We start from the raw sequence: 16216 nt of genomic DNA, 5'->3' as shown, positions 1-16216 counted from the left end.
GAAATCATCACTGATGCGAGCCGCAGAAAGTTACACAACAACCGAAAAACACATCTGTCACAGGCTGGACGGTGGTCTGAATGTTGGCCGTTTTAATAAACGCGTCCGCTCATGCGAGTCTGTTATTGGACAGAAAGATTCACCTTAATGATGCACATTAAAACAGTTCAGCTGTTTCAACACTTTATGTTTGCATCTTTATTAATGCTCTCAGATTTTAAATGACGTAAGTAATAGATTACAACCCAAGTAATCTGATTACTGATGCTAAAAGTAAAAACAGGCTGATTTAAAAGCTTCTGACTGGTCTTTCAGCCTCCTATATGTAAATATTGATTTTGTTTTTGTCAGTCCATTAAATGTCCTGGGAGCACGCGGGGAAAGTAATGGTTTAAAAGCAATCGACAGTTTCACTCAGAACCAGCAAACCAGTGATGAAGGTTAAAATAAAGGTTATTCTCAAATGAACCCAAGATAATACACACAATTGACCTCAAAGCCAATTAGACCAAATACTTGAAAACAGTCCAAAGCTGGATGGTGTTGAATAGAGGAGCAACAGCGACATCTAAAGGACAGAACAGTAAGCCACATGTTCATCTTAATCAGAACGTCACTGTCATTTATTTCATTTTTATTCATTAAAAAACATACAACATAAACTTGAGTTGTAAGCTCAAGCATGATATAAAAGGAAAAAAAATGAAAAGGGGACAGAAAGAAGAAAAACTTCAATTTTTATTAGATTATTAGATTATTAGATTTATTAATTTACTTATAATTTAGACCACTTTAAATAACTTAAATCTCACAACCAACTAAGTAAACCCTAAACAAGTTCAACCTGTTTGTTTTTGGCCTCTAACAAAATCTATTTCCACCCATTCAGCCTCTGAAAATACACAAGGGAGAATGGAGTAATTTGTTTTCCTAGAGAGCATATAAAGTGCCACCCCTGTTAAAACCACAGAAGAAGATGGAGATTTGACCGCACAATCTGGAAGAGGCACCGATTCAAAGAGACGTTTGAGAGGGAAGAAGATTTTAGCCAAAAAATTTTAATCTTTTTATCCTCCAAAGTCAAAATTCTAAGACTGAGGTTTTGTTTGAATGATTATAGATCACTTTAAAACAGTTCAACCATGCTTTAATGCTGTAGTTAGCAACAATGTAAGTTGATACAGTTAGCTGGGGAATCATTTTTTCAAAATAGTGCAGTAATTTGCGTCCAAGGGTCTGCGATGAGAGTTGTCCCAGCAGCACATCTTAACTTTTAGAGAAAACAATGAAGAAGTTGTCTATAGAAGTGATAGAAACTCCCCATACCACACAAACGTGGTGAGACAGCCAGAATAAAGGAGCACAACATTCCAGCAGCATTGACCAGTGGGATGTTCAGAAGACGGTTGAGTCTGTGAAGACATTCAGATCCGGATAATTAGGTTCTTATTTATAAAGGATTTATTTTGACCAATATGTCCATAAGGCTTAGGCTAGGAGTGTCAAACTCAATCGCACAAGGCGCCAAAATCCAAACACATCTAAGGTCGCTGGCCGAACAGGATAAACATTTATTAACACATTGAAAAAAAAAACTTTTTATAACTTTAAAACCGTAACTTTTTAACATAAATATAAACTGGATGTATAGCATTATAGCATAATGCTGTAAGCTGAATGTGGCCGCTGAAGATGCTAGTGCTGATAGATGAAGATGTTGAAATTGATAACTGAAAATGCTGAAGCTGATAGTCAGATAAAAAATTAATTAAATGCCAAATAAACATAAAAAAAACAAAAAAAGGAAAAACCTTGTTCAGCTGAAACAGCTAGCATGTTGCTGAAATATTAGCTGAGCTCTAAAACAGCCAAAAAAATCGTCCAAAAAGCTAGCAGAATGACAATTTTTAAAACTTTAAAACTGTAACTTTTTAACATAATTGTGAATAATAAAAAGACAGGAATATTATTCCAGAATAAATCAACTTAAACCTTGTATAACTTTCAATATTTTACTCTCCATAAAAATATATTTTGTCAAAATTTTAAAAGTTACAAATGAGCGTAAGATAACATCGGGCCATTAATAACAATAAAATAAAATGATCTGGAGGGCCGGATAGAATTACCCTGAGGGCCGGATCCGGATCCACATTTGACACATGTGGCTTAGGCTGTTGTTTTAAGCACTTTGCTCTATTTGATGTAAACCACCCACCACTTGGTTGTACAACCTGACATTGACAATGGTTCATATTTTCCTGCAACATTGTAAAAAAAGTGGCCTGTGATTTTTTACTTTAGGTAAACAATAAAGAAATTAATGAGAAAAATATATCGATTTTTTTCCTGCTCACATATGGCATGAATATTTTTGAGATTTAAAATATTTGTTTTACTTAACAATGGCACAATTTACCTCAGTGGATTTTCTCTATGATAATTAACCCACGTCGGGGTAAGTTGTGCCACAAAACCTCTTTTCTCTTATTTATTTATAGTAAAGCTAAATTTCTCCAACAGTTTATTTGAGATCCAAAGTGATTGTTTCCATGGATGCAACAGATCCTAAGCTATATAAACACAATTTAGTTTCAGACATGACTTTAGTTTCCTTGCTTTAAAAGCACTTTAAGTAAAACTTTGTACTAATTTTTCAGTTGGCTTTCACTAAGCCCTGTGTAAAGTACTAAAACAATACTCAAACAATGAACAAAAAAGCAAACATTCTGTTATTGCGGACAATGATGTTTGCTTGTTTTGGAGCCGTGTCCCGCTCGTCCAGCAGGGGGCGCCCTCGGTCCGCCTCCAGCGCATCTTTGTTTCTCCTGAGCCCCCTTTTTTCTGCTTTCCTCCCTCGTGGGAATCAAACTGCTATTCCCCGATCCGGGAGCCGGACTGGAGCTGCTGCGGCGGGATAAGAGGACGCCCGACGCTGCTGCAGAGACCCGGATCCCGGGAGGAGAAGGGACGCACCGCAGGTGCGCACTGGGACGCAAGTTTGCGGCAGGAACAGATTGAGCGCTGCAGTGAGTAAAACTCAACTTTTGGGCATTTTCTCTCACATAACAGGTTTCTTCTGGGAGCAAGAACACCATCTCATGTGAAGATCGACTTCTCTTGTTCATCATGTTCAGCATGTTTGGGTGATTTTAAATGAGCGGTTTGTCCTGTTAACGCACGTGCCTGATGTTTTTGCCCATTTGTTAAGAACAGTTTTACAAGTTTTTATAGGGTATCCCAAAAACCTGATAGAAAACGAGCCAGAATGCGAGTTATTCAGAGAGGGAAGTGGTCCCACAGAGCAAAGGGGATATGAGAAGAGGACATCCCATCATTGTTGCCAAGTGTTTTGGATTAAGCCCTTCACTCCTGAGCATGATGAGGAGCTTAGCCCGCGTTAGAGCCGCTTCCTGTGGACCAGCAGAGAGTGGTCCTCCTGGGCTTCAGCAGAGGATCTCTGGCTTGGAGAGGACACCATGTCTGATGAGGAGTTCCATGTCATCGTGACCACTGCTCTGTCCGGGACTCTGCTGGTGGCCATCCTGGTTCTTCTATGCTATTTCACCTGCAGACTGGCGGGGTCGTTGCCCCTGGGCGGACCCGGGCGCTTCTGAGGCCCCGGCTGGCTCTTGTGGATCAGCACCGCTGAAAAGGTGAAGCTTGGCTTCTGTTCAGCCTCCTGCTGTCTCAGTTTCAGGCTCAGACTCATTCCTCTTCTGGTTCTCTGAAAAGCTTCAGCTGTCAGAATTTACCGGGTCCTGGAGGGAAGAGGAACCGCCTCGGTCAGAGAAGGCGGTTCTGGTCATCACAGTTTTGGTGTGGTGCAGCAGCCGGTCAATCATTTGGCTTAATCCGATTAGTTATGGCTCTTAAACCTCTCAGGGCTCAATCCCATTAAAATGACCTTGACTATAAGCAAGGCGAAGAAAGTAGGAGGGTAATTACACAGGAAAGCCTGGCGGACCGGAACCTTCTGGACCTCCTGTTGGGAAAATGACACTTTACCGAGTTCTGCTGGTTTTATGTTGAGTTTGAGCCCAAAGATCAACTTCTTCTGTTTTTGACCCGATCAGGACATTCTGTTCTGAACTTCTGAGTCACATCCCAACCATGAGAGACTTCGAGGATTTGGGGTTCTATTCTTGGTAACTGGGGGGGTGATGGCCTGCAGGGTGAGCGGGGGCAGGGGGGCTCTTTACCATTTGTTGAGGTCTTTGAGACCCCCCAGATCAGGGCCAACTGCTGCCAGGCTGCCTCTGGAGGAGGTGGCTGTTGCCAAGCGGGGGTGTGATGGCTGACACAAACAGCATTCAGGTTGGGGGGGTACGGGTGAATTAATATTCCTGTGAAGGTTCAAATCAGGAAGCGGGTTCTGCTGAGTTTATAGGAGCTTTGGTGACTCTGAAGTGTAGAAGCCAAACTTTTCAGTAGGTTTGTTTGCTTAAATTAATTAAAAGAGATTGAAAAAACCTGAATCAGGTTATTTTTAGGAGTTTTTCCTCACGGGGGGGGGTGTCAAAGGTCAGGGATCACCAGTTTTATTTAGTCTGTTTAGTTTAGCAATTAGCTATTGTTTATATTTGTAATATCGACCTTCAGCTTCTGTAAAATTACTGGCATGAAGCCCAACAAGGCAATTGTTTTTGTGATATTGGACTATATAAATGAAATTGAATTGAAAGATGAAAATTGTGTTTTTAACATGTTCCTCATGATGAACGATTTTTTAGTATTTCTTTATTCAAAATAGTTGTGAATCAGGAGCAGACGTAAACATACCGCTTTTAAAAACTTTTAGTTGTAAAAACTACATCCGGCGGATCACAAGTCCCCCATTCTGATGCATCCACTTCAGACAAATAGATCCTCGAACGTTAAGGTTTAATAAACCTGAAACATTTTTCTGCAAATGCAAGAAAGATAAGAGAGAGAACGGACAGAGAGTGCAGGCCTTCTCTTCTCGCTCTGATGTCCTTTCTGCCCTTCCTTTTATTCAGTTCAGGGCGTTCCCGTTCCATTAGGTCTGCAGCCCTGTAGGTAGAGGGGAACACGTCAGATTCCCCATCTTCAGGTAGAAGAGGGTTTCTTCAAGCTCCTGCTTTATATCAGCTTCTCAAAGCCTCCAGCTGGGGCTCGGCTCCAGTTTCTTGATACCGAGCAAGAAGATTAAAGATAGAGAAGTTAAAATCACTCAGAGCAAGTATTTGATAAATGTATGTACAACTCCATCAATGTCTTTTTTACTTCATCTGATCTGGAATCTGGATCTGAACTCCACAGCTGGATAACTCTCATATTGCTCACCGTTTTTGCTGCATCGCTAACGCTAGGTTTCCGGGTGTGAGGGGCTGTAAGCTAGCAGGCGAGCATGTAAGCAAAGAGATGACTGGAAACAAAAGCAGGCTTGCTATATTCCAACAGTTCCGCCCACAACTCTGAATTTCCAATGAACTCCTTCAGCTCTGCAGAAACTATGTCCTAGAAAACTACACATTTAGATTTAGTCTAAGGCCTTGTCCACACGTAGCCGGGTATCTGCTAAAACGAATATATTTCTATACGTTTAGGCCTATCGTCCACACGAAACCGGAGGTTTCAGTCACTGAAAACGGTGGTTTTGGAAAACTCCGGCCATAGTGAAGATTTAGGAAAACTTCGGTTTTGCGTCTGCGTGTGGACATGAATAACCGGTGATTTGCGTTTTTAAACGTCACTTTTTGCGTCAATTAATGCATACACGTCAGTACTAGCTGCGATCTCACGAACCAACTCACGCGATAAGTCATTAAAAACACGACGATGAATGAGAACAAGTATTTTTTTATTTGATTCACTAAAAAAGGAGCATTGCGGTGACGTCACAGCTCTGTCTGGAGAGTGCGTGCCGCGCAGAGTCTATTGACAGTCTCAGGTGCGCGTTAGAAACCTGTTAAGCGGTTTTTAAAGCAGCAAGTAAGCTGCTGGACCTTTTTCTGTTTAAAAACACGACGAGATGCATTTAAGTTTCTGTTCCTGCACTTGCGCTTTTCCTCAAACGAGACTTCAGCATCTTCAGGCTCCAAGCTGCAGAAGTGCAGCTGCAGATGAAGCTGTGAAGCTGTTAGATCTCTCCTGCCGCCCGCTGTGCTGTGCTCAGGACACACAGAGAGGCGCATCTATTTCGAAAAAAGTGTTTCCAAAACAGTTTGCGAAAAATGTCAGTTTTGATACGCCCCAAATACCACCTCCTCTAAGCGCAAAAACTTTTTTTTTTCGAAAAATGCGAGTTTTTTCGAAATTGTGGTGTTTTCATTAAAATTTATTGTCGAAATTCCAATTTGCTAAATTTGATAGTTAATGGAAACACTGTCAACCACTGTTCTGACAAGCTCATAACCGCGTCTAAGAGCGCAAGTATGCGGGGACGTGTGGATGAAATTGTTTTTAAAACGATCGCGTGTGGACGCAACACTTTTTATGAAATGGAGGTCAGCAGATATGCGTTTGTAGAAATACCCGGCTACATGTGGACATGGCCTAAAAACGGCATCATCATAATTAAAAGGAGCTCTGGGAACGCTTTGGAAATAGATCCAAAGGTGATCGGAGTGGAACTTTAAGATGTTGGCAAAAAAAACAAACAAACAAAAAAAACATTTTGAAGTTTAAAATGTATTTTTAAAGGCAGCTGGCTCTCAGCAGCTATAATTGGTTTTAAAAAAGCAGATAAAAATCAAATCAATGAAAATGCTTCAGGGATCATTTCTCATTAGAACCCAAACATTGAAACTAAACCGGCCTCCAGTTGCTTCTCGTATCTCCTGTAGTTGTGACTAAACAGAAAATGACAAATTGATACTTTTGCAACCAGATGTTGCAAGAGTTGTAAGGTGTAACCCTCCATCAATGTTTGAAAAGTGAAAGTTTTGTAATCAGAGCCCATCCCCCACAGTCATCGGCCGATTTGATTGTGAAATCCAGTGGAGGGAGGTTCATGGTATGGGACTGCGAGACTTCAGGCTGATTTTCAGATGTGTCAGTGAGTGAAGTCATTTCCAGAGGTGCTGCTGTGTTCTGTTCCATGTGAAGTTCTTTAACCTCTTTGGAATGAAAGAACTTCTCACCGACATCAGGGTTTATCCTCAGAAATCCTTGGATGAGCAAAAGTTCTCACTCAAAAACTCCAAAATCCAGATGAGCAGCACTCATAATATAATAAGATAATATTACTGTATTTTTCTTTCCAGTTTATTTACTGTAAAAAAATATGGTCGATAAAATTCCGGCATTCCGGTGCACTCACGGCAACTTCTCCAACTGTTTTGAGTGAAGGTCATTTTCACCTTTTGCTGAGTTCACTGACACCACCCTTCCAGCTGCTTCTAGCCAAGACCACGTTTACCCTGATTGAGTTCTTAGATCAATACAACACCAGACAGAGACACTATGCTTCATTTTACATCACTGAACAGTTTGAATGAAATGAACAGAGAGATTATACAAACTCAGCACACAAAGGTTCCCAGTGGGGCTTGAGTACCTTCTGCTGTGGGGCAATAGTGCTAACCACTGCACCACCGTGTCAACACAGTTTAAATGTATCCCTAAGTTGAATGGTGGTGAAATTTGGTATTGATATATTTAGTTTTGAAAACAGTTTTAACCCTTTAACATTTGAGGCATTGTCAGTGACGCTTAAACACAAAATCTTTAATATGCGGTAACTTTTTAACCATGAACACGATCATTCCAGTGGATTGTGAAGGAGAGAAGTGGCTCGTCGAGCCGCTTCTCTCCTTCACAATCCACTGGGATGATCGTGTTAACAGTTGAAAAGTTACAATATATCAAAGAACAGAAACACTGGAGCTCCGACGTTAAAGAGTTAACAGCTAGTGTTTAGTTTTGTTTAAGCCTAGTTCCAAAAAATAAAATATTTACAATAATAGTTAAATGTACTGATAAATTCAGTTGTTTCTTTTCCTTTTTTTTCACTCGTCAGCATTGTTCACGCTTGTTTTACATTAAATTCACATCTATTAATACTCCAGTAAAATGCTTTGTTTACTACAATAATTTAATGTTTGTCAAAAAATACATATTTGTGGAGCATGTTTTCAGACTGAGTAAGAAAAACATGAAATTCTATAAGGAATTGAACATGTGATCTTCTCATTGCATGGACATATTGCTGACCACTGCACAGCCACGCTAAACTGAATTCTCTTCTTCCAAAATCGCCATAGTAAGTCCCGATATGTACCTTAGCCACTCCTGGTTATACCTTCACCTTCAAGGCTGTGTTTCTGAAGCATGTTATGTCACAGATGCTTTAAAGAAAGCTAGTGGATAACATCAACATCAGGTAACTCCAGAGATCATCTAGATCAGGGGTGTCAAACATACGGCCCCGGGCCGTCTCCGGCCCGCCAGATGGTTTAATCCGGCCCAGTCATGAAGAGAAAAACATAAAACGTTGTTGAAAAGAAAAAAAGAAAGTTTCGAGCCCGTTCCTGTGGCTGTTGTCAAGGGAAATTCCCACAATCCATTGCTTTTTACAGTTATTTCCCACAACTCATTAGTGTTTACAGTAAAATACCGTAAAGTGTTTGTACAGTGTTTTACTGCCTAAACTGCAGTAAAATACTGCTCCGTTTACAGAAATCAGTTACAGTGGAGTTAATCGCACACCTGGGAAAAAATGAATCGCAAGTATTTTTTTTAAGTTAAAGTATTACATTTATCTGCAAATAATCATAATATGAAATCACACACAAAATTGTACGTTTAGAGTATTCATTTTTAATTGATGCTGTCAGTCGATTAAAATAATGAATCAGATTAATCACAATGTTAACCCGGTAAATGTTACATGACAATATACGGCTTTTGAATAAAAACAGACAAGAGAGAACATCCTCGTTCATCCACATTCATTCATTTTTACTGTCTGAATTTTTATTTTTATTCATCAAGTGTGATAGTGTGTACAAAAGTGACATGCAGCCATAAGAAGCAAACCAAAAAACCCAAATGGTTCCGGTCACACAGTCCAAATGTTCTATATCAAGAGTACCGGCTGCTTTAAAACAAACTTTCTTCATCTTCTGGACAAAAACAAGCAGTAAGAGACGAACTTTCTCTCTGGAATGATGCTTTATACCTGTCATGACGATCAGCATTTATATCTTTTCTTTGCTGCTGCAGTCGAGGATCAGCAACGCTTGTCGTGTTACCGTGACAACGTGCTGGACCATGGATCAAATAGTCTGCTTTTTGTGAGAAAGCGATCTAAACTGATAAAATAGTAAGAATAAAGTACTAAAAAGCGAGTATATATTATACTATATAAGGTGAGCATGGTATAAGAAGGATAATACCCAACAAAGTATTTGAACGCATGTTGTAGAAGCCTGAACCGCCGAGGCAAAGTGAATGACTCTTTCTGTGCGAGGTACAATTCATTTGCATTAATAAACATTAACGTGTTAATTCTTTCTAATTAATCGCGTTCGTTAACCTATCACAAAAACATGAAGCCAATCCCTTACTGGCTAAAAACACATTTCAAAATAATTGAATTGAGTAATATTTTTTCCAGATTCATTAAATCATTTGTAGATTTTTGAGGAGAGTATTTTGATTGACTTAACGACCCCCTCTGATGTAAATTATGTTTTTTGGTATTTTGAACATGTTCTTGTAGGATATTCTGATGATTGAGACTAAAAATGACATTCCTGAGTATTATTTTATTGAAATTGTTGTGAATCAGGAGCAGACAAAAAAATGTAGTTTGAAAAAGATCGTATTTGTGACATAGAAGATACTCTGGGCGGGGCCACAAGCTCCCTGCTCCGCCCCGTTCTGATGCAGACGAATAGATCCATGAACGTCTTTGTTTTCCTCGTCTGAGCTGGAATCTGGATCAGAACTGTACGGATGGATAGAAATGATGTTGTTGCATTTATAATGTTAGCTTGAGGGTGTGAGGGGCTGTAAGCTAACTGGAAAGAGTGCAATCGGAGAGATTAGTTATGGGTGGCAGGAAGCAGGGGCGGGGTTTACAACAGTCCCGCCCACAACTCAGAGTTGAATTTCTAAAGAAATGCTGCTGCTCAGCAGCAACTATGTCCTAGAAAACGACAAGTTTTGTCGTAATTGGAAGACAACTAAGAATGATTTAAAATAGATCATAAGATGATCGGAGTGGAACTTCAAACACAAATTCAAATGAGTCAATAACAGATTTATGTATTTAAACTGTCTGGAGTGTACTCAGACGTGATCCTAGTTTAGACTGATTCTGGATGTTTTAGATTTTTCTAAACAAACAGTTTTTGTTGTTTTGTCGATGTTGATCATCTAAAGTTATTTTGTTTCACAATAAAAGTCTCTTCAAGAAGAAAATGTCCTTGAACTGTCCCTCCAGACGTTGAGCTGTCATGTTTCAAAGGGATTCATCGCATTGGAAATGAGTCTAAAGTTACTGTGTCACAGTCATTGTGTAACCAAATGACACATACTTAATAAGCAGTGTGAGTTTGTCTCTCTTGTAGGCGCCACGCCGCAGGACTCGGACTCAGACGTTGTGAGGTGACCTCTCCTGGTCGTCAGCCGCCCACAAACGCCGACATGATGCTGTGGGCTCTGCTGCTCGTCTGCTCCTGTCTCAGTCTGAGGAGCTCCGGCAAGCCGGCGTTTCCTGGTGAGTTCAGACAAAAAGTTTGGTTAACGGGAGGTTCTCTCCAGAGGAGGTTCTCTCTGACACACAGGAAGTTTTCAAGGCCTCAGGAAAGTGTTTCTTATTGCTTCAGGAAAGCCAATCTCCAGTGTGGATTTTCACTGAATGTCCTGCTGCTCAGAAAAGACGCAGGATTGATAGTTTCATTGTTGTTATAAAGGTTTTGCCATCCAGGGGTCCTGCAGCTTTTTGTGTTTATCTCTTCAGGTCACATTTTTAACCCCGGTGTCGCGCTGCAGCCGGCTTTCTCACGGCTTCCGTCAGTTGAAGCTAAACCTTTCCTTGCTCTGGCGTTTATCTGCCTGTTTGCTGATGTCAGACCACTCCTCTTACAGCACAGATTCACTGATCTTAAGAACGCATTTGAAGTCACAGGAAACTCACATCAGTTTGCTCTCTCTGGCATTAATGCAGGGAGATATTATTTCATCTCTAACTTAGTTCTTATTTGGCAGAAAATAAAATGTAAATGTCAGAGGTTTTTCTGGCCTGATAAGAGGAAGAACATCCATCTTTTATCAGTGGAGCGGCGGTTTGAAGCAGAGAAACTGATCAGATGTCGGGGTTTGAAAGTAGCTCTGGGCTGAAATGGTTGTCTGAAAGCTTATCAAAAAAAACATAGATCCGATATTCAGAACCACAGGAGTTTTAAAGTTGTGAAGCGTCTCACAGCAAAAAAAAGTTTAAAGACCCACTCTGATGAAAATGGTGTTTTTACCATGTTCTACAGGCATTTTTCTGATGGTGGAGGACAAAAAAATGAAGCTTACAACTGCATTTGAGTATTTATTGATTCACTTTGTTGTGAATCAGGACCAGATGAAAAGATGCTGTTTGAAAAAGATCACATTTCTGACGGGGCTACAAGCTCTTGGCTCCGCCCCATTGTGGTAGGGGACTAGATCCGAGAACGTCTTTGTTTTCCTCGTCTGAGCTGGAATCTGGTTTCAAACTGTAGCTCCTATATTTATTCACCATTTCTGTTGCCTCAGTAGCATGACAAACTGTGAGCTACTAGAAGACTGTAAACAAGGAGCTCTCAGCAATGGGGAGGGGAAGGAGGGGCAAGGTGGCTTCATGCTAATGGTCCCGCCCACAACTCAGATAAGTATTAATGAAGTCCTGCCGCCCTGCAGAAACTATGTCCTAGTAAACGACACTTGGATTTTGGCTAAAAGTCATAATTAAAAAAGCAATCGGAACACTTTGGAATTGATCAAAGATGATCGGAGTGAGACTTTAAAGGAGTGTAGAGGTAAGAACTCATTGAACTATTGATACATTTTCCTCAAAACTGTTAAAATCCTTCCAGAACAAGAGAAAAATCCGACGTTCTGGAACGAGTGGGCTCAGAAGACCCTGAAGGAGGCTTTGAGCATGCAGGAGCTGAACAAGAACAAAGCAAAGAACCTCATCCTCTTCCTTGGAGACGGTGAGCGTCAAAGTTTCACACCTTGACTCAAACTCTGGAAAGTTTCTAAAGGATGAGTGTTAGAAACCAAAGGTTTTGGGTTGTCTGAAGACTGGTCTGCATATGAAGCTGAAATGAAGAGGTTCATCTCAGTGGTCCATAAGAGGAGAAATGAGATTTCTCTGTGCGAGCAGCATAGCGATGACGAGGAGCTGCGGTGGCGTCATCCGTTTGGTCCTCGGTCGGGCCTCTGCTGAAGCTCAGCCGCAGACGGACATTCTCACACATGACTGCACGCATTATCCTGCTGCTTTAGTTCAAACCTACCACTGTTAATAATTAAGCAGGATTTGCTCGGAATCCTCTTTTTTTTTTCGAGAACTTTGTGTTTTTGCAGGCAAGTTCGTCTATGAACAAAACTCCAAAGATCACTTTGTTTTACATCCTGAGTGACAGAAAAGCATCTCTATGTGACTTGAAAGTTTGAACTGCTGGTTTTAGGTTTAGACACTAAAGGTCTCCAACCTGCTTCAGACCGCTTTAACATCAGACAATGTTCTCACAGACCGTCAGAATGAGGCCGCAGTGGTCGTATGATTCTTTTTTTTCAGTCTCCAGTTTAGTTAAACTTTTAAGGTTAAGCTTATCTTCACCCTCTGTAAATTATCTGCAGCTGGTTTAAGCTTTGTTCGTTAGACGTCATGTAGGAACCATTAAAATGTGAAATAGATTTTCCTTTAACCCATAAGTAACAAAGTGTAAGCAAAAAAAAAAAAAAATCAGATGCCAAATTCAGCCTGGTTTGACGTTTAAGGTATACCAGATAAATACAAAAAAGTGTCACTAAAACTGGTATTTTCTATTCATCGTGGGAACATTAGACGGCTGGTTGCCATCCATCCATCCATCTTTTTAACCGCTACTGCCCTTTCGGGGTCGCGGGGGTGCCGGAGCCTAACCCGGCTGCTGATGGGCGAAGGCGGGGTACACCCTGGACAGGTCGCCAGTCTGTCGCAGGGCTGGCTGGTTACTGGATTATTATTGTTATTATGGTCTGTGGAACAATAGTCACAATAAATCCATATTTGTATCGAAGACTCCTGGTTTTTGCTTGTTTAACGCAGCTTTTATTTTGAAGTCAAACGCTCTTCTGCTTTTTTTCTGCCTAAAAAAACTCATTGGAGGTTTCAGTTAAGCGACTTAAAGACCGAATCTTGTTGGATTTTCATCACCAGACCAAGAGACTTCTCCTGCGTCCAGAAGGAGAAAATGTGGCAGAGAGAATCCAGGAGGTTTTCTTTTTAAAATATAATCTCCTTCAGAATCAGATTAGAAATAAAACGCAAAAATATAGGTTGTGTTTTTTCTTTTCCTCTGCAGAGTGGTACCAACTGTCCCACAGAGCCGGTACCGGTCTGTGGTGGTGGACCTCTGTTTTAAAAGTCCTAAACGCAGTGATGAAACAGTAATTTCAGCTTCAAATTCGGTTTTGCTGGTACTGATATGTAGAGAAAATATTTTGTCGTCCAGCTCTTAAATGTCAGTGAAAACATGGTGATGAGCTGCAAACTGAGAAGAGTGAACTCCAACAGAGAACTTTCATGTTTAGTACAGTTTGTGAAGGTTTTTTCTGTCCCACTGAGGGAAACCCGCCTGACAGTTCTCCTCCTCTTCGCCGCTCAGGGATGGGCGTTCCCACGGTGACCGCTGCTCGGATCCTGAAGGGTCAGCTGAGCGGACAGGGAGGAGAAGAAACCCAGCTGGAGATGGACAAGTTCCCGTTTGTGTCCTTGGCCAAGGTCTCTATTTTATACTGACTTTGGTTTATCGGATGTTTAAGCTGCTCCTGATTAGCAGGTTTTAAGAAAATTGTGTCAAAATCCAAACCAGGGATGTCCAAACTTTTTACAAAATCCAAAATATTCTGTGAAGTGAAAACATGCGAGGGCCAACAACTCAGCCTCTACCTAATGAACCCTTATAATAGCATCAATGTAAATGAACTCTTGAATGAAGTGCACACGAACGGACATCTATCCAGACATTTATAGACGTAAATATTCAGTTTATGCTAACTTACATCCGGATTCCCAAGACGGATGAAACCAGAACAAAATGAGACATTGGATAAGATGAATGATCAAGGTAAAAACAAATCAACAAGACTGTGCCATAGTAAAGGTTCAAAGTCAAATATTTACAGGACTGGTATGTTTTCAATCAATGGTTAGAAGCGTTCTGAGGGTTTTTTTCCTTCAGAATTGCTCATGAATTCGACCTAAACATCTTAAACGTCAACTAAAGACAGCTTTTAGAATGTCTGTTAACATGCAGTAGTTAGAGGTATCTTATTTTATTTAATTTTCCATATAGTTTATAGTCCTTTCTGATTGAGGCTGTTGTTTTTTTACATTATTCTTAATGTATTCAATTTTAAATGTTCTATTTCTCTCTCTTTTTATTCTAAAGCAGATTGATGTAAAGTTCTGCAGAAATAAAGATTAATTCATTCAAAAGTTATTAGCAGCAGTTCTGCACCTTTAACCGCGGACCTCCAGTGTTTATGTTCTTTGATTTTTTTGTAACTTTTCAACAGTTAACAGAATCATTCCAGTAGACTGTGAAGGAGAAAAGTGCACTGGAATGATCGTATAAATGGTTGAAAAGTTACAGTTTGTTAAAGATTTTGTGTTGAAGCGTCACTGACGACCCTTCAGATTTAGCATAAATGTTCCGATACACATTCCTCTTTGTTCTTTGTTTGTATCCTGTTTATGAAGTAAAAAGTTGAACCTTAATTCTCACCTTAAGTTTTTTTTTAATGAATCTCTGCTTTCACGCTAAACTTGTTCATATAAATTCAGAATTGACTGAGGTGGAAGCGGCTGATGCTTTTGCAGACATACAACACAAACGCTCAGGTACCTGACAGCGCGGGGACGGCCACAGCTTACCTGTGCGGGGTTAAAGCCAACGAAGGCACGGTGGGTGTGAGCGCAGCCGCCGTCCGCTCTCAGTGTGACACCACCAAGGGCAACGAGGTCACCTCCATCCTGAGATGGGCCAAAGACGCAGGTGAGGAACAGTTTATTATTTCTGTTTCCTCTGAGTAAAGAAACAGGAATTGGTTTGACGTGACGACTGACCAGCTCCAACGCTCAAGATTTGTCAAGAATTGGTGGTGCTGGACTTGATATGCCATGGATCCTGTTCGGTGACAGAAAATTAAACATTGAATAAAGTAACCAAAACATGTCAAGAAACAAAAAGGTAGACAGAGCAGAACAGAGCAGAGGACCTGAAAACCAGACATTTGAACAGGCTGAGGGCAATTACCTGAACTGAAGACCGCTGTGGATAAAAACACCTGAACCTGGTCTGAGAGACACAAAACAACTTAAAAACCAAACTCAACAACAGAACCCGCACAGAATCTGCAGCTGCTGAACTTTAAATCCAGAAAGAACTTGAAATCTGGAGGAATTCCACTAAGACAAAACCACAGTTATATCACTGTAAATGGACAGAACAAGTGAGACGGACCGGCAAGTTATCAGCCAAATCCCACATGGAGTCAAAGTTACAAAACTTAGAGTTACGGACTTTTCAGAGTGACTAACAAAAGCTTCAGAAGGAAGGAAGGAAGGAAGGAAGGAAGGAAGGAAGGAAGGAAGGAAGGAAGGAAGGAAGGAAGGAAGGAAGGAAGGAAGGAAGGAAGGGTGGATGGATGGATGGATGGATGGATAGACTTTATTGTCTGTTCAATGAACAGAAATTCATCTTTCAACATGGCAGAAGACATTAAAATTTAATTCAATTGATAAAAGTTAAAAAAGGTAAAAAGTTAATAAATATATAGAAAATCAGTAGTCATAGAGATCCTAAAAATCACATAATTCACCATCCACATGCAAGGAAGAGAGAATGAGCTGTTTTGGAACTGTGATTATAGCGGCTGGCATCAACAGGACCTGTGAGACCTTTGAATCTGTAGTTCAACCTATGAATGCTTTTTAAAGGACGGAATATTACATAAAACAACACAAATACAGACACGCACACACAACCCCCCCCCCCCC

General features: G+C 40.6%; 1 protein-coding gene across 2 annotated transcripts in view; it reads left to right on the top strand.

Moving 5' to 3' along the window:
- Positions 1-2665: 2665 nt before the first annotated feature.
- Positions 2666-16216, top strand: part of alpl (alkaline phosphatase, biomineralization associated) — a 21250-nt gene continuing 7699 nt past the window's right edge. Inside the window, exons 1-5 of one of the 2 annotated variants that reach the window (XM_024269406.2) lie at positions 2666-3029; positions 10542-10690; positions 12039-12158; positions 13821-13936; positions 15038-15212. In XM_024269406.2, coding sequence (XP_024125174.1) covers positions 10618-10690; positions 12039-12158; positions 13821-13936; positions 15038-15212 — 484 coding nt within the window. In that variant the 5' untranslated portion in view covers positions 2666-3029; positions 10542-10617. Of the gene's footprint in view, positions 3030-3253; positions 3657-10541; positions 10691-12038; positions 12159-13820; positions 13937-15037; positions 15213-16216 lie in introns of those variants that run through there. The other variant, XM_036211826.1, reaches the window with a different exon arrangement.

This window comes from Oryzias melastigma, linkage group LG5 (assembly GCF_002922805.2).
Source record: "Oryzias melastigma strain HK-1 linkage group LG5, ASM292280v2, whole genome shotgun sequence".
Classification (NCBI taxonomy): domain Eukaryota; kingdom Metazoa; phylum Chordata; class Actinopteri; order Beloniformes; family Adrianichthyidae; genus Oryzias; species Oryzias melastigma.
This window is presented reverse-complemented; position numbering and strand designations above follow the sequence as displayed.